The 23,827-nt window shown below is 44.4% G+C and overlaps 1 protein-coding gene across 2 annotated transcripts; it reads left to right on the top strand.

Moving 5' to 3' along the window:
• Positions 1-2,568: 2,568 nt before the first annotated feature.
• Positions 2,569-17,493, top strand: SOD1 (superoxide dismutase 1). Of its 2 annotated transcripts, none has more exons than XM_075854540.1 (5): positions 2,569-2,598; positions 11,008-11,101; positions 14,026-14,095; positions 14,545-14,659; positions 17,197-17,493. In XM_075854540.1, exons 1-5 carry the CDS (start codon positions 2,584-2,586, stop codon positions 17,302-17,304), a joined length of 402 nt encoding a protein of 133 aa, XP_075710655.1. In that variant the 5' UTR covers positions 2,569-2,583; the 3' UTR covers positions 17,305-17,493. The 2 variants fall into 2 exon arrangements, with proteins under 2 accessions (XP_075710655.1, XP_075710654.1); XM_075854539.1 differs by lacking the exon at positions 2,569-2,598 and adding an exon at positions 3,027-3,135.
• The last annotated feature ends 6,334 nt before the right edge of the window (positions 17,494-23,827 follow it).

The following is a 23,827-nucleotide window of genomic DNA, read 5'->3' as shown; positions in this document are numbered from 1 at the left end:
GTGGTTTACCTGATCACATGTCCATGCCCCCTAAACTATGTGGGTAAAACGGTGCGACAATTTCGGCGCCGGATAAGGGAGCATGTTGGAGATATTGTCCATGCTAGGGATACCCCGATATCTAAACATGTACATGCTAAACACCAGGGTCGTGCAGAATGTTTAAAGTTTCAAGCAATTGAACTTATAAGACCTCCGAAAAGGGGAGGCGACTGGGACAACCTTATTCTGCGCAAAGAAGCCCAGTGGATTTACAGACTGGCATGTATACAACCAGCGGGTTTAAACGAGCAGACTAATTATACGTGCTTTATATGAACATGCAATTATATCGTCCATCTTTAGGCAGCCAGGCCAATATGGTTGCACTGTTAGGTGGCGTTTTTTGGCATATTGCACTCTGATTGATATGGCCAATTGGCTAGATCGTGTGCAACAGGTTTTTAATCAATACTTCACAATGTGATGGACACCGCATTTATCTATTCAATATGTACTTACAGTTAAAGGGCTGTTTAAAGGTAGTCCAGTTGCGGTGTGGAACTGATCCGCAATATATATCCTATATTCTATATCGTTTTGCTCCTTCCTTGGTTTGCTGGTTCTTTGCAGCATGGGCGATACGTCCGTGGCTTCCACTGCGCCTGCGTGTTCGTTTTGATGCGGTCGATGATGGTTCCGGGCTGTCAGCTGACGGCCGGGAGTCACATGGACAGGCGTCACGAATTCAGGGGGTGCCTGTGATTGGCTAGTTCGGATAGCGCCGCCGAGAACGGGGGGTGGAGTTTGGTGCTTATAGCAACTCAGAGTCCCAAAATGAAGTATGCCGCTGACATCGATGCGAGCATCCTTCCGTGATGTACAGCAGAATACTTGCTGCTGAATATATATCGCTGGCAACTTGGCCAGAGTGACCAAGATACAGACCCCTGAGGATGAGTATTTGAAACGCGTAGGGTCGTTTTGTATGTGGGATTTTTGCATAGGGGACAGTAGCATTGTAGTGTACCCAGCATTAGGAGATTCCGGTGTGTTTGATCACGGACTCTGGTGTGTTTTGGGGTTCGTACTATTGTTATGCCCAGTTTAAATGCTGATTCTGGATGAATATCTATACAAACACTGAGATATACCTATCGAAATTACTCAGTGTTTATTGTTTAATACGTTTTTTAATACACACGGTGGGGCTTTTTTCACAGTGGTGAGTTACCCCTGTTTTTAGCGAGTTACTATAATAAAAGGTATATTTTACTCAATTGTCACTTCAGTGAATTTACCAATTTTTCTATATAGTGGGAGCACAATTATATACATCATTCAATACAGTGAATTCAGTACAGGTGGTACCCCTTGTGAAGCAGAGGCTGCATTATGTCCCACACTATCTTACTGCTGGTAGAAAGATCAGGGGTATCCTAGAAAATGTATTGATTGGTCCCACCCTTCATAAATTGTGAAGGCGGCAGCATAACCTGACCCGCTTTCGCATAATTTGTAAAGCTTAATGCCATATCTTGCCCTTTTGGAAGGTAGATATCGGCGAAGGCCAAGTCTTTCATGGAAGTTGAGGTGGGATTCGTCCACGCTTACATACCGTTCTGGGGTGTAAAATTGAAGAAATAAATTATTGAGGTAATTTATCAGTGGTCTTATTTTGAGCAAGGAACCTCATTAACGTTTCATAACGAGACCCGGATATTACTGCAGAACACACTGGGGTGAGTCCCAGTAAGATCTTATGGATGGCTTATTTTTACAATACCCATATTTAGGGTGAGCCCTAAATTTTATTTAATTCAGGCAAATTGGTGGGTGTCCCATCACCGGCATGGGTGGATGAAGGTTTCTGACTTATATACTGCGTGGCACATAAATTATATTTAGCAGTTCGTCAATAATAAATAAACTAAAGTAGTCCATTTGGGGAAAATTTTAATTTTAACTGAAGCAATGTGCGAGGATAAGAATTGAGTCGAGATTTGCTTCCATAAGTTTTAAAAAAACACAAATGTGATCGCTGTAATAGGTTCTCACAGCGATCACATGATCAGGGACCAATAGATTGGTCCGTTACTCTGCCCAGTGCTGTTGGCAACAGCGGGGGCACAGGGCTGTGTGCACTCGATCGCGTGCACACTATATTTTCAATGGTAATGCATGTGATTGGTTCCCAGTGATCACATGATCAGGGACCACACAGATTGGTCCCTGATCTTGTGCCCAGTGCTGTTGGCAATAGCCGGATGACACGGCTGTGTGCACGCAATCGCGCGCGCACACTCTCTGAAGTGCCGCTGTAATTAGTCTATACGGCGGACTTCAGAGACCACGACCGCTGGCCATAAAAACACAGCCAGCGGTTGGGAACCAGTTAATGAGCTCCGTCAGGTTTCCGACATAATATCAGTTAATTTAATTTAAATAGTAACGCTGAATACTGCGACATTTTTGATGGAATCTGCGATGGAGACTCCTAACGGAAGCATTCGTTTATGATCCCCATTATTTCTGAACATGGTGGTTGGTGTAAAGCGACTGTTCTATATAAAGTCTGTATAAAGCCGGAGCTCCACACCGATAATGGCTCATATCCAGGTAAAAATAATTGCGATATCGCACGATAAACACATGTAATGTATTCCTAATTGGTTAAATGACATCGCCCATACATATGTGACGTAATGCGTCCGTGCAAATCGCTTAAAATCCTCCCCCAACTAACAAATATCGCAGTAAGCACGTCTTATACGAGTTTGTGCTATGATGTCGCATAAGATCACATCGCAATATATCGGCGATATATAGGCGTGGAGTGAGCCAAAGAAATATACGTGAGGAGAGGAAAATCTCTCTGGTAAAGTCTCCCGTCCACACACCTATCCCGCGCTCTGACAGAAACAACCATCACCTGTCACGTGTGCCGTACGCAGCATCCAATTGGTCAGCCATTATGAGGCGCGAACGAGTACGATTATTCCATTGGTCAAGGGACATTTTTCCTGCTTCACCGAATCTATATAAATCCGTGCGCCGGCAGTATTTGTGTAGTGCGCACAGTCTGCAGTCATGGTGAAGGCAATCTGCGTTCTGAAATGCACCGGGGAGGTGAACGGCGTCGTGTACTTCGATCAGGCAAGCAACGCTAATTCTTTTTCCTTGCAGCCGCTATTGACGTGGTGACCGGTATGAGGCTCAGGCCGGAGTAGTTTTGCTGATTCATGGGCACGGAGCTGTCAGGCTGGAGAAGGCTGCGCAGGCCCAGTAGTCCTTTTCTATGTTTATGCAATTGTGGAATTATAATGTATTAGTTATGCAAATGTTGAACTATAACTCCCAGGAAACATCCGAGTTCTGTACCTATTAGTTTGCAGCATGTGGCTTCTGCAGATGTGAAACTACATATCCTGGCACAATGCTGGGAGTTGTAGTTTCATCACAGACTGCGCATGTATTTCTCCACATGATAAACTGCTTGTGGTAATTACATAATCTCTCTCCTGCTTGTTGTATAATGCGCTGTCTATGGACATGTGGCATTAGTAAGTACTGGTACCCAAGAGGGCGCATTTAATGAGACTGGCATGCATCTCTATAAGGTGCCAGTCTGTTCTGTATTCCCCAAGAGGGCATCTTTTGAGGATTAATATAGATCCATTTCTTCCTGTTGATCAGCGGTACTCTTTATCATGAGGTAGAATAACTTCCTATATGATTTCAGTCAAAAATTCCTGATTGTTTTTAAGATGTCACTGAATGTGAACAGACGTTCACTAGATAGAAACTCGTGATGGACACACAGCTGCAGGGCTCGTTACTAGAACTACTGGAATGAGCCGTGCGCCCGTGTCATCACATGAGGGCAGATTTATAGTCAATTATTTCTATTGAATGACAGCAAGCAGAGATCTTAAACTGTCAAGACTTGATACAGCAAGTATAATGGAACATGGTCTGAAACTGCTGCCTTGTGTGCACAGGATCATTATAAATCGATGCTGCAGTAGCGTACACCTGTGGCCAAAATGCAGAGGAACCTACCCAAGTCCTGTAGATACTCTGCTTGCTGTATGTGCTAGGAAAGCGTCCCGTACATGCGTCTTGTATCCATAGGCCCTTCACCCAAAGGGGGGACAAAGTGTCGCTATATCTTTTTTTTTTTCTTCTGTATGAAATGGCGACTACGCTAGTCCATACAGCGGCAAATCGGGGAGGGAAAAAAAGTATAGCACGCGGTGTGTTTTTAATATGGAAGCCTACGGGTAACTGCCTATACAGTGGCATCCATCAGGTATATGTAGTTTAGTCCTCCGGATATATACCTCTGACGGACGCTACAAACGCAGCATGATCAAGGCTTGACCTGTTGATACATATATCAGTGCTGAACCTATGAACTACCGTACCGGCAGCGCACAGGCTGTATGTATGCGTCTCAATTGACTTCTGTGGCTGTATAAAGCGCCTCTATCGTCTGTAGGGTCTACGTTGTGTCAGACACCGGTTGTGGCCTCTGAATCCCGTCATCTCATTACTGTGAGGATCGCACCCTGGACAGGCCTCTAAGCGCTCCGGTCACCTCTCACATGCCGACCTTTGGACCTTTAGTCTGACAAAATGAGTTCAATTGCAAAGAACACGCAGCGATGACAATTGTGAATGCCCCCGGCTGCAGGTTTAATATAATCTCCTCCGGTCAGTGACTGGTTCTGCTGGTTTCTTATCATGCCCTTGTTTAACCCTTTCAGGTTGGGCATGCCACTTACCTAATTTTCTGAGCCTTCCCACAGTTAAGGCGACATTCCACCAAAGGTCACTGACCAATCAGAGCCGCAAGACTGTTGGGCTGTGGCTTAAAGTGACGACTATTACTTTATTTTTTTTGGACGTAAATTGACCGGCGTTGCAGACTTTAAAATCCACAGCGTGACCATTTAATGTGTGTGAAATCTACATAAAAAAAGAAATCCACCTCAGTTTATCGGCATTTGTTTTGGCATCAAAATGTAAAATGTGCATCTAAAAACGCAGTAGTAAGTGTGGTATGACCTACGTTTAGCTGCAAATTTTTTGCACCTTCTGCATGTAGCTTTAACACCTATACAACCGTCCTCCGTCTTGGCAGGCGGTGCAGGGGCTTGGTCTACAGTGACGTCTTTTGGCGTCGCTGTATAAGAGGCTGATGAGCGCTCCTGTGAGTAACTTGCAGCCTCCTGAACACAGCTGGGGTCAGAAAACCTTCCAACCCCAGCTGTTTAACTCTGAGCGCCGCGGTCGGTCCGTGACCCTGTTCGATCTAGTCATCGAATACCCAGTGATGTGATCAAAGACCTGGCAATCCCTCTGCAGTCTGCCCTGGGGACCTAGAAAGGACCCCAGGGCTGTCTGTTCAGTTTGCCTGCAGTTAGGGCACACTGATAGTCACCGTATAATGTATTGGCATACAGGAGTATTCTAGTAATTTATAAGTAAAAAATAAAGTTGGAAGTAAAGTTGTCCCTTAATGGGATTCTAAAAAAAGGCCCAAAAAGTGTCCTTATTTTGCATAAAATGTTTTATTGCCCCAACATTACATAAAAAAATGACATTATCTAGTATCTACACAAACATAATAACCTGAAGAATTAATTTGACATGTTTAGTGGGAAACTTGAACAGGATAAAAAAAAACAAAAAACTATGCCGAGGAACCTTTTCCTATACTCACGCCGTAAAAATATATAATTTTTTTTTCTTCCTCACCCCCCCCCCCCCCCAAACTGCGAAGAAATAAAATACTACTTCTCCCTTGTACAGCCGTGTCAATGAAAAATTAAAAAGTTGCTATTGGCTGCAGCATTTAATGGGTAAAACTGCTGTAGTCTAAACTTTGATCGCTACTGTTGGAGCAGGAGCCCGGCTGTCATCAGACAGCCAAGCACCTGATCCAGCCTGTACGGGACACCCGTGCAGGACAGACTGAGTAGCCGTGAAGAGGCCCCTTGGTGACCGCAGTGAAAAGGTGTATTGGTGAATACGAAGGGGTTAAAGAGGCTCTGTCACCACATTAGTGCCCTATTTCCTACATAAAAAAGATGGGCGCTATAATGTAGGTGACAGTAATGCTTTTTATTTAGAAAAACGATCTATTTTAAACCACTTTGAGCGATTTTTAGCTGTATGCTAATTAGTTTATTAATGCCCAAGTAGGCGTGTTTTACTTTAGACCACGTGGCCGTTCTACAGAGGAGTATATGACGCTGACCAATCATCGTCACACACCTCTCCATTCATTTAGGGTATGTGCACACACACTAATTACGTCCGTATTTGACGGACGTATTTCGGCCGCAAGTCCCGGACCGAACACAGTGCAGGGAGCCGGGCTCCTAGCATCATACTTATGTACGACTCTAGGAGTCCCTGTCTCCCCGTGGAACTACTGTCCCGTACTGAAAACATGATTACAGTACGGGACAGTTGTCCTGCAGCGAGGCAGGGACTCCTAGCATCGTACATAAGTACATGATGCTACGAGCCCGGCTCCCTGCACTGTGTTCGGTCCGGTACTTGCGGCCGAAATACGTCCGTCAATTACGGACGTAATTAGTGTGTGTGCACATACCCTTACACTGCACTAGTGATATAGTTATATCGTTATGTGCAGCCACATACACTAACATTACTGCAGTGTCCTGATAATGAATATACATCACTACCAGCCAGGACGTGATGTTTATAAAGAATCCTGACACTTCTGAATCTTTTCTGTGAGATTCCAGCAAGGCAAACGTGATCTCGTTTGAAATGACAGGTTACATCGTAATCTCATGAGAATAAACATCACGTCCTGGCTGGTAGTGATGTATATTCATTATCAGGACACTGCAGTAATGTTAGTGTATGTGGCTGCACATAACTATATCGCTATGTGCGGTGTAAATGAATGGAGAGAAGTGCATGACGCTGATTGGTCAGCGTCATACACATCTGTACAACGCCCACTTGGTCTAAAGTAAAACACGCCCACTTGGGCATTAAGAAACTCATTAGTATAAAGCTAATACTCGCTCAGTGGTTTAAAATAGATCGTTTTTCTAAATAAAAAACCATTACTGTCACCTACATTATAGTGCCGATCTCCTTATATAAGAGACAGCACACTTATAATGTGGTGACAGAGCCTTAAGTACGTGATGACTAAATTAGGGGACCTATGACTCATTCAACCACATACTTGATAGTTTGCTATGGTGTTTCAGTGCAGGCAGGATCCAGTCCAGTCTTCTTGGCTTGTAGGATTTCCTAGACAAGACACGCTGTAGCGAACCTTCAGTTTATTAAAGGGGTTTTCCCATGAGACATTTGACATATCCACAGGATATGCCATAAATGTCAGATGCGGGTCCCACACCTATCTCTAGAATGGGACCCCCTAAACCCCGTCCAGCTGCTCTGTGTTGCGGCTGAATGAGGTGAAATCTGACTGGGAAAAACGTTACCGAACTCAAAACCATATCCTTTTTCCTGATCAGATTTCACCTCATTCAGCTGCAACACAGAGCAGCTGGACGGGGTTTAGGGGGCCCCATTCTAGAGACAGGTGCAGGTCCCAGAGGTGGGACCCACATCTGACTTGTGGCACATCCTGTGGATATGTCCTAAACGTCTGGTGGGAAAACCCCTTTAAGTCATTGGGGCCCATCGAGCGCTGCTTGTGTCCGCTGTGCATTAAAACTGCATCTGGTTTTCCTAAGCACTCACATGACAGGATCCATATACTCATAAAATGTGGATCCTGCAAATTCAGAAGTGCTGTGCTGGAAGTTAATCTATAAAAAAATGTTAGACCACCTTAAAGGGCAACTCCCTAATATTGTGGTATCGCATAGACTTCATAATCCAGTGTAGTAATAGATTTACTGGCACAAAATGCAAACTGACCTGGCAAGAAATCCTATTTACAGGGGAGTTGAAGCAGAATAATGCAGGATTGGGGTTGGCACGGTTGCTCTGGAATGACTCTGCAGTTTTTGCAATAGATCGTGTCTATTACATCTTTATTTAAAACTGAAGGTTTCTTCACAAACTTCCCCAGAGCCATGGAGCTTTAACCCCTTAATGACCGCCGATAAGCCTTTTCACGGCGGTCATTAATGGGCTTTATTCTACAGCACCGCCATTCCATGGCGCTGCATTAGAATAAAGTAAACAGAGCAGGGAGCTGTCAAATCTCCCTGCTCTCAGCTGGGGGCGTCCCTGCTCTGCCGGGTGAGATCGATATAAGTATCGATCTCACCCGTTTAACCCCTCCGATGCGGTGCACAATAGCGTGCACCGCATCTGAGGGGTTTTGGAGAGAGGGAGGGAGCTCCGTCTCATCCCACTGACACCCGGCGTTAAAATCGCCAAGTGTCTGTCTCCGATGGCAACCGGGGGCCTATTAAAGGGCCCCAGGTCTGCCTGTCATGAATGCCTGCTAGGTCATGCCAGAGGCATGACCTTGCAGATGCCTGTCCGTTTTAAACGGACAGGCAGTAATACACTGCAATACAAAAGTATTGCAGCGTATTATAATAGCGATCGGATGATCGCATAATGAAGTGGGACTAGTATAAAAGTGAAAAAAAAGTTGAATAAAGTTAATTAAAAAAAATGTGAAAAAAGGAAAAACCCACACTTTCCCCTTATGAACTGCTTTACTATTAAAAAAAAAAAAAAACACAATAAAGCAAAAATGTTGCACATATTTGGTATCGCCACGTTTGTAACGACCCCGACTATAAATCGATAACATTATTTAACCCGCACTGTGAACGCTGTAAAAAATAAAATAAACTATGGAAGAATTGCTGTTCTCTGTTAATCCTGACTTTAAAAAAAATTGGTAAGTGATCAAAAAGTCGCATCTACTCAAATGGTACCAATAAAAACTACAGGTCATCCCGCAAAAAACAAGACCTTATACAGCTATGTCGATGCAAAAATAAAAAAGTTATAGCTCATCGAATGTGACAATGGCAAAATGTAGAAAATGGCTTGGTCATTAGGGCCCAGAATTCAAGCAGGGGGAAGGGGTTAATCATGTATTTGACCACTGGGCTAAACAAGTCGTTTACCACAACTTGGTATTTTGCAATGTAAGGCTGGGTTCACACGACCTATTTTCAGGCGTAAACGAGGCGTATTATGCCTCGTTTTATGCCTGAAAATAGGGCTACAATACGTCGGTAAACATCTGCCCATTAATTTGAATGGGTTTGCCGACGTACTGTGCAGACGACCTGTCATTTACGCGTCGTCGTTTGACAGCTGTCAAACGACTATGCGTAAATTGACTGCCTCGGCAAAGAAGTGCAGGGCACTTCTTTGCCACGTAATTTGAGCTGTTCTTCATTGAACTCAATGAAGCACAGCTCAAGATTTACGAGCGTCTCAGATGGCTCGCAAAATGCGAGGAGGAGCATTTACGTGTGAAACGAGGCAGCTGTTAACAGTCTGTCTTTTCACACATAGATGCCTCTCAGCGTGTGAACATACCCTTAGCTAGCAGCTCAGCCCTAGCCATGTGGTCCGCATAGTGCTGGTGGACTTGCATTTGCACTGGGGTTGTCTTTCATTTGTAGGTTAAAGCGCCCTCCCAACAATGGATTAAGACTAAAGGTGGTTATGCACCTTCAATAGTGACCTCCCTATACACGTGTGCTCAGTTAGGTGTTAATGGGGAGATGGGAATAAGCTGCTGCCAGACACCTCTGGTGGCAGCTTTATCTCTGATGGGGCATGTTGAAATGTAATATGTCCTAACCTTTGTTTCCCGTTATCTGCAGAATGAACTTTAGATTAACCTCTAATACCCATTAGGTCAGCTGTTCCCACTGAAATTTATATGTTCGGCTGACCGAGTAATGTGATTAGCCACCTTAAAGGGGTTTTCCCATCAGGGTGTGATTCCAGACAGCCGGACACTGTACTATGGGTAAGGTGTCATGCGCACATACCTAAAAACGCCCATAATTACGGGCCCATAGACTTCTATTGGCCACGGGTACCTTCCCATATGCTTACGGGAAGGTGCCCGTCCCGTTGAAAAATATGGAACATGTAATAACGGCACGGGCAGGCCCATATAATTCTATGGGGCTCTCGTAATTATGGGTGGCTTACGTGTGTGTGCACCTGTAACTACGACATCGGGGGACAGTCACTGTTACCTGAGCCCTCACATAAGTGACTCTCCTATCAGTATTTCAAGTAAAGCTCTGATATACTTTTTGCATATATACAGCCGTATCCTTGTTTCTTGCCATATATGTATTACATGCATATTATCATTTCAGAATAATGCTGTCTGGTTTCCATCTTCACGCACTGGTCGCTATAGTCTCTAACTTTTTTTAATGTAATGGCTTTTGTTTTTGTACAGAATAAAATGTATACGTTTTATAGTAACTAGTGGTATATTGACTCCTTTTTAGGTTATTAATATAGACAGGATATGTCCGATGCAGGTCCCACCTCTGGGACCTGCATCTATCTCTAGAACGGGGCCCCCTAAACCCTGTTTTACCTTCTGCTGCAGCTGCCTCCCGGCCACTTCCTGACTATATATTCAAGAGTATGGAAACGGCATATCTCTCTGACCTACGCTGTTTCCATAACTCCCATAGTAGTGACTGGCAGTTACAGAAGTAGCATGCGAGCTACGCTGTTTCCAGAACTACCATTCAGTACTATGGGACTTACGGAAACTGCGTAGCTCAGCGAGTTACACTGTTTTTGTACTCCTGACCATATAGTGTGGCTAGGAGGCAGTTGCAGCAGAAAAAGGTAGGATGGGGTTTACGGCGGGGCCAGAAGTGGGTCCTGCGTCTATCTGACATTTATGACCTATCCTGTGGATATGTCTTAAATGTCCCTGATGGGAAAACCTCTAAGTGACCATTGTAGCACAGGTGAGGCTCATGGTTTCTGCTATAAGGGACTTGTGGTAAAGTTGGTGATAAGGTTTGTTTTCCTTGTTTACAGGATGGTGGAGAAGTGACTGTAAAGGGCACCATTAAAGGGCTAAGTGATGGGCTCCACGGCTTCCATATCCATGCTTTTGGAGATAACACTAATGGTAAGTAAAATAAACCACTGAGGTTGCCATCCACTTCTGTCTTCTTGGTTAATACAAAAACATTCACTTGAAGCATTTCAAATGAATGTGGTCAAGATTACTTGCAATGATGGGGAAGGTCCCGTCCTCTATGAAAAAAAAAGAGAACCAATCATGAGAATCTCTCAAAAGGGCCCTAGCATCTGTAGGATATCAGGTTACCATAGCAACACAAGCTGGGGAGTACCGTCCTCTTGGAAGGCTGCTTATAGCAATGGCTACAGATCTGTTTACAGGCACAACTTTGCAATATAGATTAGTTAGATTTGTGCTCCTCTAGTGTAAGGGCTCGACCACATGCAGCAGAATACAGTAGCAGCATAGTGGATGAGTTAACAAATCTCACCCACATCCTGCGTAAAAATTCTGAGTCGCAATTGTCATGCGCTGCGTATTATTCGGACCGCAGCATGTAAATTCCTTCTGCAGAAGGTGTTGTCCAGAATGACTTCATTTTTCAGAGATGTCACCACATTGCTATAAACTCGGCAAAATACACAATTTTCTGCTGTAAAAACCGCAGGAAATGTTGTGCTTTTGCCACAGCGTAAAGTCTGTTTTTTTTTTTTTCCAATGGAATTGCTGCCGAAAGCCCTAAGAGTACTGTTTGACTTCCAGCCATGTAGTGGGATAAGAATTCAGGGGGGGGGGGGGGAGCAGAATGCGGTGTCATTCTCCAAAAAAAAATCTCACTAGTTTGTCAAATTTGTTTGCAGCAAGGGTGGTCCCTAATATATATATATATATATTTTTTTTTTTAAACCTACACCAACTTAAATGGGTGGATGGACCAGTATAGGACATGCTGTAAGTTTCATGCAATGAACACACTCTGTGGAAAAATAAGCTGATGTGAGTTACTCCCATTGCTTGGTGTGCTATCAGTTATTTCAACAGACAATCACACAAATATTTCACACCCATGTGCCAAGGCCTAAATGTTAAGTGTATGTGCACACGATAGCAGGCATTTACGTCTGAAAAGACACTGTTTTCAGGAGAAAACAGCTGCCTCATTTCAGACGTAATTGCTCCGCCTCGCATTTTGCGAGGCTTCTCTGACAGCCGTAAATTTTGAGCTGTGCTTCATTGAGTTCAATGAACGGCTCAAATTACGTCTGAAAGAAGTGTCCTGCATATAATGTATACAAGTGTCCCGCACTTTTGACGAGGCTGTATTTTTACGCGTCGTCGTTTGACAGCTGTCAAACGACGGCGCGTAAATTACAGGTCGTCTGCACAGTACGTCGGCAAACCCATTCAAATGAATGGGCAGATGTTTGCCGACGTATTGTAGCCCTATTTTCAGACGTAAAACGAGGCATAATACGCCTCGTTTACGTCTGAAAATAGGTTGTGTGAACCCAGCCTTAGTGTCGCTTATACGGTTATTATATGGGCACCAATTACTTGTATAAATCCTGTGAGTTTCATTGCTGTTTTCAAGGTATTCATGTTCGGTTCATAGAGCATTTGTATCTACAATATTAACCCCTTAGTGACCACTAATACGCCTTTTTACGTCGGTCACTAATGGGCTTTAGGCTAGGCTAAGTCCTGCACGGGTCTCCCGTGCAGGCAGGAGCGGAGGCTCTGCTGTCTGATGCCAGCTGAGCTCCTGCTCCAACGCCCGCGATCGAAGTTTACTTCGATCGCGGCCGTTTAACGCGTTAAATGCCGCCGTCAATAGCGACCGCGGCATTTAACTTTGTTTACAGAGGGAGTGCGCTCCCTCTGTCACCCATCGGCGGCCAGCGAATTAAATCGCGGGTTTCCGATGGGGTGTCATGGCAGCCGGGGGCTTGATAAAAGCCCCCAGGTCTGCCCTGGACATATGCCTGTTAGGACGCGCCGGAGGCACGTCCTAACAGATTGCCTGTCAGATTTACACTGACAGGCAATAATGCTCTGGTATACGAAGTATACCAGAGCATTATAGCAGCGATCGGAACATCGCACAGTAAAGTCCCCTAGTGGGACTAATAAAATAAGTCATCAAAGTGAAATAAAGATTATTAATAAAAAGTACAGTAACAAAATAAATCCATTTTTTTCCATAAAAAGTGGTTTTATTTAGTAAAAGTGTAAAAAAAAAAAAGTACACATATGTGGTATCGCCACGACCGTAATCACTCCATTAATAAAGTTAATATGTAATTTAAACCGCAAAGTGAACACCGTAAAAAAAAAACGCAAAAAACCATGGCGAAATTGCAATTTTTTTCCATTGCCCCCCCAAAAGTCATAATAAAAATGAATCAATAAGTCCCATGCACCCCAAAACAGTACCATTCAAAACTACGTCTTGCCCCGCAGAAAACAAGCCCAAAAAATCACTACATTGATGGAAAAATAAAAACGTTACGGCTCTTGGAAAGCGACGATGCAAAAACAAATAATTTTAGTTCAAAAGAGTTTTTATTGTGCAAAAGTCGTAAAACATAAAAAAACCTCTACATATGTGGTATCGCCGTGATCGTACCGGCCCATAGAATAAAGGTAACATGTTATTTACGTCGCATAGTGAACGGCGTCAATTTAAAAACGCATCGAACAATGGTGGAATTTCAGTTTTTTTTTTTTATAATCCCCCCCAAAAAGGTTAATAAAAGTTAATAAAAAAATTATATGTACCCAAAAATGGTGCTACTAATCCTGCAAAAAACAAGTCCTCATACAGCTATGTAGACGGAAAAAAAAAAAAGTTAGAGCTCTTTGAATGCGACTATAGAAAAACGAATAAAATAGCTTGGTCATTAGGGCCTAAAATGGGCTGGTCACTAAGGGGTTAAACTATGTTGAATGTGAGTTCTACTGTTTAGTATTGATCGCTGCACTTGGAGCACATGTGATGTTCTAAAATGAAATCTCTGGTGTTTCTACAGGCTGTGTAAGTGCAGGTCCACACTTCAACCCACATGGCAAGAAGCATGGCAGCCCAGTTGATGAGGAGAGGTAACGCATGTAGGAAAACGTACTGTGACTATGGAGCTGCCACTCGCTGACCCTTTCATTGCAGCATTAGAAATAACTTTAGTTTAGGCAATATTCAAAATTGGATCTAATAAAATCAGATTACTTTGCTAGTTTACAAAGCTTCTGAAGGCAAAGCTGGTTTTCATAAACTCCAATTCAATAGGAGCACGGTTCCAGATTATTAAAGTGGTTGTCCAGGATTAGAGAAACATGGCTGCTTTATTCCAGAAACGAGTCTCTACAGGTTACATGTGGTATTACAGCTCAGCCCCATTCACTTCAATGTAGCGAAGCTGCAATACCAGACACAACCCATGGACCGGTGTGGTCTGGTTTCTGGAAGGAAGACTGGTAGGAAATTCTGTAAAGCTACTCAGGTTTAGCTGAACTTCTGCAAGGCACTTTAATGTTCAGTTGTTTCCCTTCAGACATGTTGGGGATCTTGGAAACGTAACATCCAAAGATGGCGTGGCAGAATTTGAGTTCAAAGATAAGCTCATTTCCCTGGAAGGACAACATAATATCATTGGTCGCACAGCCGTGGTAAGTGACAGGATTTATTTCCAAAGTGCATAAAGGTCTCCTAAAGGTATGTTCACACGCAGTGTTTTTCAGGGTGTAAATGCCTGAAAGAACTGAAGCTGAACACCTACAAACATCTGCCTATTGATTTCAATGGGAAAAACAGCGCTTCGTTCAGACAGGGTGTTTTTTTTTTTTTTGTTCTTCTGGAGCGGTTTTTCATTGTCAATAGAAAAAAATGGCTCAAAACACCTCTGATTTTCTGCAGTGTTTGAAGCTGAAAACATTTGAGGCTGTTTTCTCTGTCAGACTGACTGTTTTTTGACTGAACGTACCCTGAGGCTGGGTTTACACGACCTATTTTCAGACGTAATGGAGGCGTTTTACGCCTCGAATTACGTCTGAAAAAACGGCTCCAATACGTCGGCAAACATCTGCCCATTACTTTCAATGGGCTTTACGATGTTCTGTGCCGACGACCTGTCATTTTACGCGTCGCTGTCAAAAGACGGCGCGTAAAATTACAGCCTCGTCAAAAGAAGTGCAGGACACTTCTTGGGACGTAATTGGAGCTGTTTTTCATTGACTTCAATGAAGAACAGCCCCAAATTACATCCGCGAGTACGAGCAATTCCGTCTGAAATTCAGGAGCTGTTTTCTCCTGAAAACGGCTCCGTAATTTCAGACTTAATTGCAGTTATCGTGTGCACATACCCTAAGGGTGTATTCACATCAGGTGCTCATCAAATCTGATAGATCTGCTGCAGCTTCTAAACAATTGTATGATTTTGAATGAACATGCATACGCCTACAGGTCAGGACTGTAGAGGCTAAAGGCCCTATTACACCGGCCCATAATCTGCCGCTGCAGCGAGTGCTGATCAATGAGACGGTTGATCGGCGTTCGTTTGCTCCTGTCACAAGGACCTATGTATGGGGACAGGTACTCGTTTCTCCGATCGCTAGTTCCCATACATTGTCAGCAGCGCGTCTCCCTGTTTACACAGGGAAATGTGTTGTAAAAAATTTTTAAAACTATACAACCAGCATATCGAGCGTTTGCTCTTTCATCTGTTGATCGTTCCCCCGTTTACACAGGGCGATTATTTGGCAAAAAAAGTTCTGAGCGCTTATCTGCCTGATAATCGCTCAGTGTAAAACCCCCTTAAAGGGAATGTGACGCTAGAAAAAAAATTTGATTTTTTTATTTTTATTTTTTAGTTAAACAATTAGTGTATAGGTGATTAAACATGTTCTAATTTTTTTCACGAGTCAGGAAATATTATAAATTAGATTCTAATTTATAATATTTCACAGTGCTGGTCACTAGATGGAGCAATTCCCAAAATTGCAGCATTGCATGTGGTAAAGCAACCACATTGCTTTATGCTGCAAAATTTGAGAACTCACTTGCTCTAGTGAGCTCTCAGAATCCCCCCCCCCCTCCTTTTATCCTGGCTAGTGCAGGGAGAAACGAGGGGATTGAACACCATTTTTTGAGCTAACACACAGTGTAGTAGGTTTACATACAGTAGTAAACACACAAATATCTTACCTGCTCCAGCCGCCGCCGGTCCATCCGCTCCGTCTGCTACCTCCGCTCCAAGTGCACAAGTCCGGAAGCCGCGACCGGAAGTAGTAATCTTACTGTCCGGCCGCGACTTCCGGTCCACAGGAAAATGGCGCCGGACGTCGCACAGTTCAACTTGGACTGTGTGGGAGCGGTGCATGCGCTGCTCCCACACAGACGGCGTACAGCATAGTGGATGGAACGGGCCCTGTTCACATTCACTATGTGACTGTATGTGCCGTATTCCATGTCTGTATGTGTCGTTAATCGACACATACAGAAATGGAAAAAAAAAATGGCAGCCCCCATAGAGAAGAAAAAGTTCAAAAATAAAAAAAATGTAAAACACAAATAAGTTTTTCATAAAACACTAATCAAACTGATGTAAAATTATTTTTTTTTCATGACACTGTTCCTTTAAGGATCCTTTTTCATGTCCTGATATTGGCTGTGAGAACTGACTAGACAGCTCATTGATTGGTGCTCGTTTGCTACTTTCACAAGGTGCAATGACCAGTAACTTATGGGGATGAGCGACTGTTACTAATAGTTTCTCCCCATACATTGCAATGTCGGCAGCACTTTTCCTTATTTACATAGGGAGATGTGCTGTTGACTAGCGACCATTTTATTGGTTCCATAAACCAGCCGATCAGCCAGCATTGTTTATACAGGGCAATGATTGGGCATGAGTGATCATTACCATGTAAAAGGTCCTTAACTTTGCAGAAAGGTTTTTCTGGTCCGTGGAACCCTGATAACAGAGCAGTGAAGTAATGCGTACAATTCCAGTCTCATGCAGAGGACCTGGGGCCAGATTACCCGAACAGCCGTTGGCTCCTATAACTGGCTGAATAGCTGTAGCCTCTTCCTAGAGACTCTACAAGAGGTGGAGGTCCTCCTGCACTTCTGCCCTCACTCAGATGGGTGTATGGTGCTGGTGTTTTAACTGTCTGTATGCTGGATCTAACACCATTTGTTTCTTCAGGTCCATGAGAAAGAGGATGACTTGGGAAAAGGTGGGAATGACGAGAGTCTGGTGACTGGCAACGCTGGTGGTCGTCTGGCTTGTGGAGTTATCGGAATTCGTCAGTAATTACACCCAGGATCAAAGATTTGCCACTTGGTGGTGGTGAACACCACTGCAGAATATCCGGGAAACAAGCCGCCTGTTGGGTTCATCTGCAGCACTTCTCATATTTCAGTTTAGTTTTGAGTTCTCCAGTGCTGACCACTACGACACCATTGTTTTTGTTTTTTTTAATAAAACATTATTCAGACTGTTGTACTTGTTTGTTCATTGCAATCAATGTGGAAGTAGCAGCAGTAGATTAGTCAGTAACGTATTCGGAAGTAAATCAGCTAGAGTATTCCCATACTTACCAGTAGACTCAGCGTGAGCGCAGCCTCTGTACATGTGTAAGAATTGCATTATAAATTCATGTAAGTACTGTTGGGTTTTTCAAATACAGTCTTGTACGTGAGTATTTACTTTGGGCTGTTATAATACGAAGCACAAAACAGCCCTATAGAGGCCCATTTTACCTCTGGCTTCCACAGATCGAGTCTTCATCACATCATATGCTTCTAGGAGCATGTTTAGTTTTAGTGGGATCCCAAATACTCTGCACACATTAGGCCTTATGGTAATGTCTTGACATACACTTGACCCTGGTTTTTTCTTTTTGAGAAAACGTGGTTTCTCTGACCACAACCCATCAATGTTCACACACTGGCCACTATGAAGTATTTAACTGGTATGAAGTGATCGGTCCTCTCAGGTAGGACGTTATTGGTTCTCTAGCATATTGGTCATATTAAATGGCCTGGCTTTTTTTTTTTTTTTTCTTCTATGGTAAGATAAGAATGCAAACTGTCCAGGTTACTGATATCAGCCAATCGGACATTCACTTCTATTTCTTAAACTGCTCTAGAAACAAAGCTGATGGATTAATGCAGATGTTAGATTAACATAAAAATCCTATCAGTCTAACTAAACAACATCTTAGGATATTACTATTCAGCCAGCAAAACACGTCTAATAGGCCAGTCTATACAAACGGAGTATTTTAGAGTCTTTCACACATTTAGATGCATTGAGAATAATTGAGTTAACATTCTCAATGCAAAATTTAGCAACTCTATTCATAAAACAATTCCTTCTATTACTGCAGTAGTGTAGCCACTTAGCTGGCTGTCCTGCTGCTTCTCATGTATAGCACCAGGCAAAAGTTTTAGAACGCCTCACTTTTTCCAGTTTAACATTACAGTTTAATGTCTCAAATGCACTTTGAAATAAACAATTTAGGATGAATAAAAATAATAACTGTTTCAATAAAATCTAGATTTTTTTTAAACTCTTCAAAGTTGCCACGTACCTGATATAATGGCTTTACACAATCAATGTGTTTTTCTACAATTGCATTTAGCTATTCAGAAATTTCTTCCTGACGTTGTTGCAGAAGTTCCCACAACGGTGCTGCACGTGTAGGTTGCTTTGCTTTCACCCTTCTGTACAATTCATCCCAAACAAGCTCAATGGGGTTTAAGTCTGGAGACTGCAGGTTGTTTCATTCTTTGAAGCCTCTGGCTTCTTGTCGTCTTAGGTAGTTCTGATATAACCTAGAAGTATGTTCTGGATCATTGTCTTGCTGTAATACGAGCCTCTGACCAAGTAGGTGTACAACAGAGGGTATTGCAGGGTGCATCGAAATGCTGTGGTAGCCCTTTCTGTCCAGTGTGCCATTAACCCTGTGAGCCAGCAAAAGAGCCCCAGATCATCACGCTTCCGCCATGCTGGGTGGTTGGTGTCACTGAGGACGCGTCCTGTCACATGGTCAATGGAAAACCCTTCATTGTGTACTAAAGATGTTAGATTTGAATTCCTCAGTCCATAAGGCTTTCCACTCTTCAGTAGTCCAGTGGAGGTGCTGCTTGGCCCAGGCAAGTTTTAGTAGGAGCGGTTTGTTTTTTGTTTCCAATGACTAAACGGACTGAATCAGAAGCAGAACGCCTCCAAACATCTGCCCATTGATGTCAATGGGGGAAAACTGCATTTTGTTCTGACGGGGCGGGTTTTACGTGGCTTTTTTTTTAATTTTTAAAACCGCCATGAAAAATAAGTGCATGTCACTTCAGCTGTTTTTGGAGCAGTTCTTAATATACTATAGAAAAACAGCTCCAAAAACGGCCGTTAAAAAACCGCTCTATTTTCAGACGGTTTTGATTTTTTGTGTGTGCACATACCCTAAGGGTTAATTGTCTGTTTTGGTTTTTTTTTTTCCCTCCTTGCCATGATGGCAATGTGCTCTGAAGTGTAAAACTGTCCAAATCCTGCCCTACAGGCTGTTGTAATACAGTCTGGTCTCACACTGGTTATATAGAATCGAAGGGGTTGAATGTAATCTCAGTCGAGACACCTGTAGGAATAGTTTGCATCCAATTTCAAACCCCCCCCCCCCCCCCCTGTAAACTAAGAAACATGCCGAATGTTAACAGATATCGCCTTACAAGGCATAAAGCCCGTTTGATCATTATGAATAACGGAGGAAATTACCTTATTCAACCGGTTGGACAGTGCTTTTGCGAGAATTTTGACGTCTGTAGACAACAGCGAGATAGGGCGGTAGGACTTGGGAAGCAGTGATTCTCTACCCTCTTTGGGAATCACTACAATAGTGGCCTCACGCATGGATTCTGGCAAATAGCCCACCTCCAGAGACTCCTGAAACACCTCTAGCAGCCTAGGCAACAACACATCCCCATAGTTTTTGTACACTTCTGTGGGCAAGCTGTCCACGCCTGGGGCTTTCTCATTGGCCATACCTCGCACAGCCTCCTGCAGTTCCTCCAGGCTAAGGACCATCCAGTGGCGGATTAAGTAGATGATGGGCCCTGGGCTGTTACCCAAACTTGGGCCCCCCTTGCGCCCTGCAACTATTTTTAACACTACTTTTTTGGGCAAGCATTAACAAATGGGTGTTATGGATTCCCCTTGTCACAGGGCTGTCATACTGACAGTATCACACTGTAGGGACACATCCTCCTGACAAGGGGAATTGTCTATCAGTCCTGGACTGCAGAAAGACTTTTTGTGAAATACAAGGATTTCCTATATTAAAAATGTCAGGAGAGGTGACAGATTCACTATAAATCTAGTGACTCACATGTGTTTTGTTTTTTTTCCCTCTTCTCCATCTGATCCAGAGCACATGACGACTTCTCCCGGCCATTACTGATTTCTGCAGAATTTGCCACTCCGATGTCTTTGACTCCTCACTTTTCCAACATTTCCACACCTATAAATGAAAATAAAGTTATCATGGTGCCACATACTGTACCCCTAAATATAATAGCACCAAACACTGCGTGCCTGAATATAATACCACACACTGTAAAACCACATACACACAGTCCCCTGTACATAGTGCCCCTGTAGATATTACACCCCCCCCATAGATAGTGCCACACACAGCCCCTGTGGATATTACACCCCCTGTGGATATTACACCCCCCTATACATCGCAGCACACAGCCCCCTGTAGATATCACACATCTCAAGCCCCCCCCCCCCGTAGAGAGCATACTGCCCTGTACATAGTGCCCCCGTAGATATTACACCCCCCATAGATAGCGCCACACACAGCCCCTGTGGATATTACACCCCCCCCATACAGAGCGTTACACACAGCCCCCTATAGATACAAATGAATATCCCCCAAATGGAAATGTGCATGTGTGATACTGTTTGTTGGACCCTGTATCTAAGCCTAATGTAGGCTTAGATACAGGGTCCAGCAGACAGTATTCTTATGCAGTATAAGCTGGGGCCCTGTATCTAAGCCTAACACATGGTAGGCTTTAAAGGTTGTCCAGTCCCTAAACATTGATGGCCTATCCTCAGTATAGGCCATCAATAGCTGATGGGTTGGGGTCAGACACCCGGAACCCCCGCCAATCAGCTGTTTTGAACGGGTTACAGCCGCTCGTGCGAGTGCCGATCCCCCTTCATTTCCCTCACTTGCTCACACTGTGAATCGCTGACACGTCCGTGTCGGTGATTCAGTGTGAGAAAGTGACCGGAATGATGGGGAAGTAGCGCTCGTACGAGCGGCTGCAACCCCTTCAAAACAGCTGATTTGTGGGGATGCCGGGTGTCTGACCCCAACCCATCAGCAAGACAATAAAATTAAACTTACCTCCTCTTCGGCCGCAGGTCCTCACTCCATCAAGTGTCGGGATGCTGTGTGCAGCGCATAGCATCGTGAAGTTATGCGATGCGCACAGCGCTGAGATGTCAAAACCTCCGATGCGCTCCAGGAAGAGGAGGGGTAAGTACTGTCAGTTAATATAGTAACAGGGGCCCGTGTAGTTTATTACATAGGCCCCAGTTACTATAGTAACTTTTCATTGATGTGTGAATGTGGCTGCTGCTAGCACTGGGGCCCCCTACGGTGCTAGCGACGCCACACTGGGCATGAGGGGGGGCCGTGCGATCATGTGTGGTTCGGTCGGCCATGGGCCCCCCGGCGGCCGCCCGAACCGCCCTAATGATAATCCGCCACTGGGACCATCTAACAGGGCCCTATCCTCACTATTCAGACTGGGGATATTAGCATTCCCCAAGAAACCCCTAATATCTGCAGTAGTAGGGGACACCTTTGAGGAGTACAAGGAAGCATAAAAGGACTGTAATAGTCCCAGGACCCCTGGGGTATCAGAAATTAAGGCACCCGTACCGTCCTTCAAAGCGGCAATGTAGGAGGACTCTTGCTGAGCTTTAGAAATCACAGACAACATGTGACCAACCTTTCCCCCCTCCGCATAAAACCTCTGCTTAGCAAACTGTCTCTTCCTATCTGCCACCTCCAGAAGGTGGGTTCTCAGGCACATCTGAGCCTGTTTCAAGCGCTCACTGGTATCCGACACTGGATTAGTTATAAAATCTACCTCGGCAGCCGTCACATCCGCATGCAATTTATCTTCTAGAGCCTTTGACCTAGACTTTGTAATATTGATGGACTTAATCATTATACCTCTCAAGTAGGCTTTCATAGCCTCCCATACTGAATGCACCGATGCCGACCCGGCATTAAATTTAAAATATTCCCGTAGCAACCTTGGAACCTGTTCCCTATCGTGCATAATATTTAACCAAAACGGGTTAAGCTTCCACCCTCGAGAGCAGAGGCCTAGCTAAAGGCTCATGGGCTCGGGTGCAAGAATTCACAATACCCCTCCCCAACACCACCATCATCAGACCCCTGCGCGCGCCTATGCCCAGACGCCTTGCCCAGCAGCCCCCATAGTATAATGCCCCAACACAGTATAATGCTCCCATAGCTGCCCCCACACAGTATAATGCCCCATACAGTATAATTCCCCCCATAACAGCCCCATACCGTATAATGCTCCCCATATCAGCCCCCACAGTATAATGCCCCACATAGCTGCCCCCATACAGTATAATGCCCCCATATGAGCTTCCCATACAATATAATGCCCCCCATATGAGCTCCCCATACAGTATAATGCCCCCATATGAGCTCCCCATACAGTATAATGCCCCTCCATATCACTCCCCATACAGTATAATGCCCCCCATATCAGTGCCCCCATATCAGCTCCCCATACAGTATAGTGCCCTCCATATCAGCCCCCATACAGTATAATGCCCCCCATATCAGCTTCCCATACAGTATAATGCCCCCATATCATCTCCCCACACAGTATAATGCCCCATACAGTATAATGCCCCCTATAACAGCCCCATACCGTATAATGCTCCCCATATCAGCCTCCACAGTATAATGCCCCACATAGCTGCCCCATACAGTAAAATGCCCCCCATGCAGTATAATGCCCCCCCCATATGAGCTTCCCATACAATATAATGTCCCCCCATAGGAGCTCCCCATACAGTATAATGCCCCCATATGAGCTCCCCATACAGTATAATGCCTCTCCATATCAGCTCCCCATACAATATAATGCCCCCCATATCAGCTCCCCATACAGTATAGTGCCCCCGATATCAGCCCCATACAGTATAATTCCCCCCCATATCAGCTCCCCATACAGTATAGTGCCCCCCATATCAGCCCCCATACAGTATAGTGCCCCCCATATCAGCCCCCATACAGTATAATGCCCCCATATCAGCTCCCCATACAGTATAGTGCCCCCAATATCAGCCCCCATACAGTATAATGCCCCCATATCAGCTCCCTATACAGTATAATGCCCCCATATGAGCTCCCCATACAGTATAATGCACCCCATATGAGCTCCCCATACAGTATAATGCCCCCCATACAGTATAATTCCCCCATATCAGCCCCAATGCAGTATAATGCCCCCCATCTTACCAGCCCCCATGCAGTATAATACCCCCACCCATATCAGCTCCCATGCAGTATAATACCCCCACCCATATCAGCCCCCCATGCGGTATAATGCCCCCATATGTGCATAATAGAAAAATAACATAATTACTTACCTATCTCCATTCCCACGCCGGGTGGAGGATCCTTTGCCTCCTCCGGTGTGTGCTATGAGCAACTCGGCACAGACAGGCACGATGATGTCGGTACATCGCGCCTGCGTCGAGCCGCTCAGGG

Source organism: Rhinoderma darwinii, chromosome 2 (assembly GCF_050947455.1).
Source record: "Rhinoderma darwinii isolate aRhiDar2 chromosome 2, aRhiDar2.hap1, whole genome shotgun sequence".
NCBI lineage: Eukaryota > Metazoa > Chordata > Amphibia > Anura > Rhinodermatidae > Rhinoderma > Rhinoderma darwinii.
Note: the sequence above shows the minus strand (reverse complement) of the source record. Positions and strands in the feature narration are given on the sequence as shown.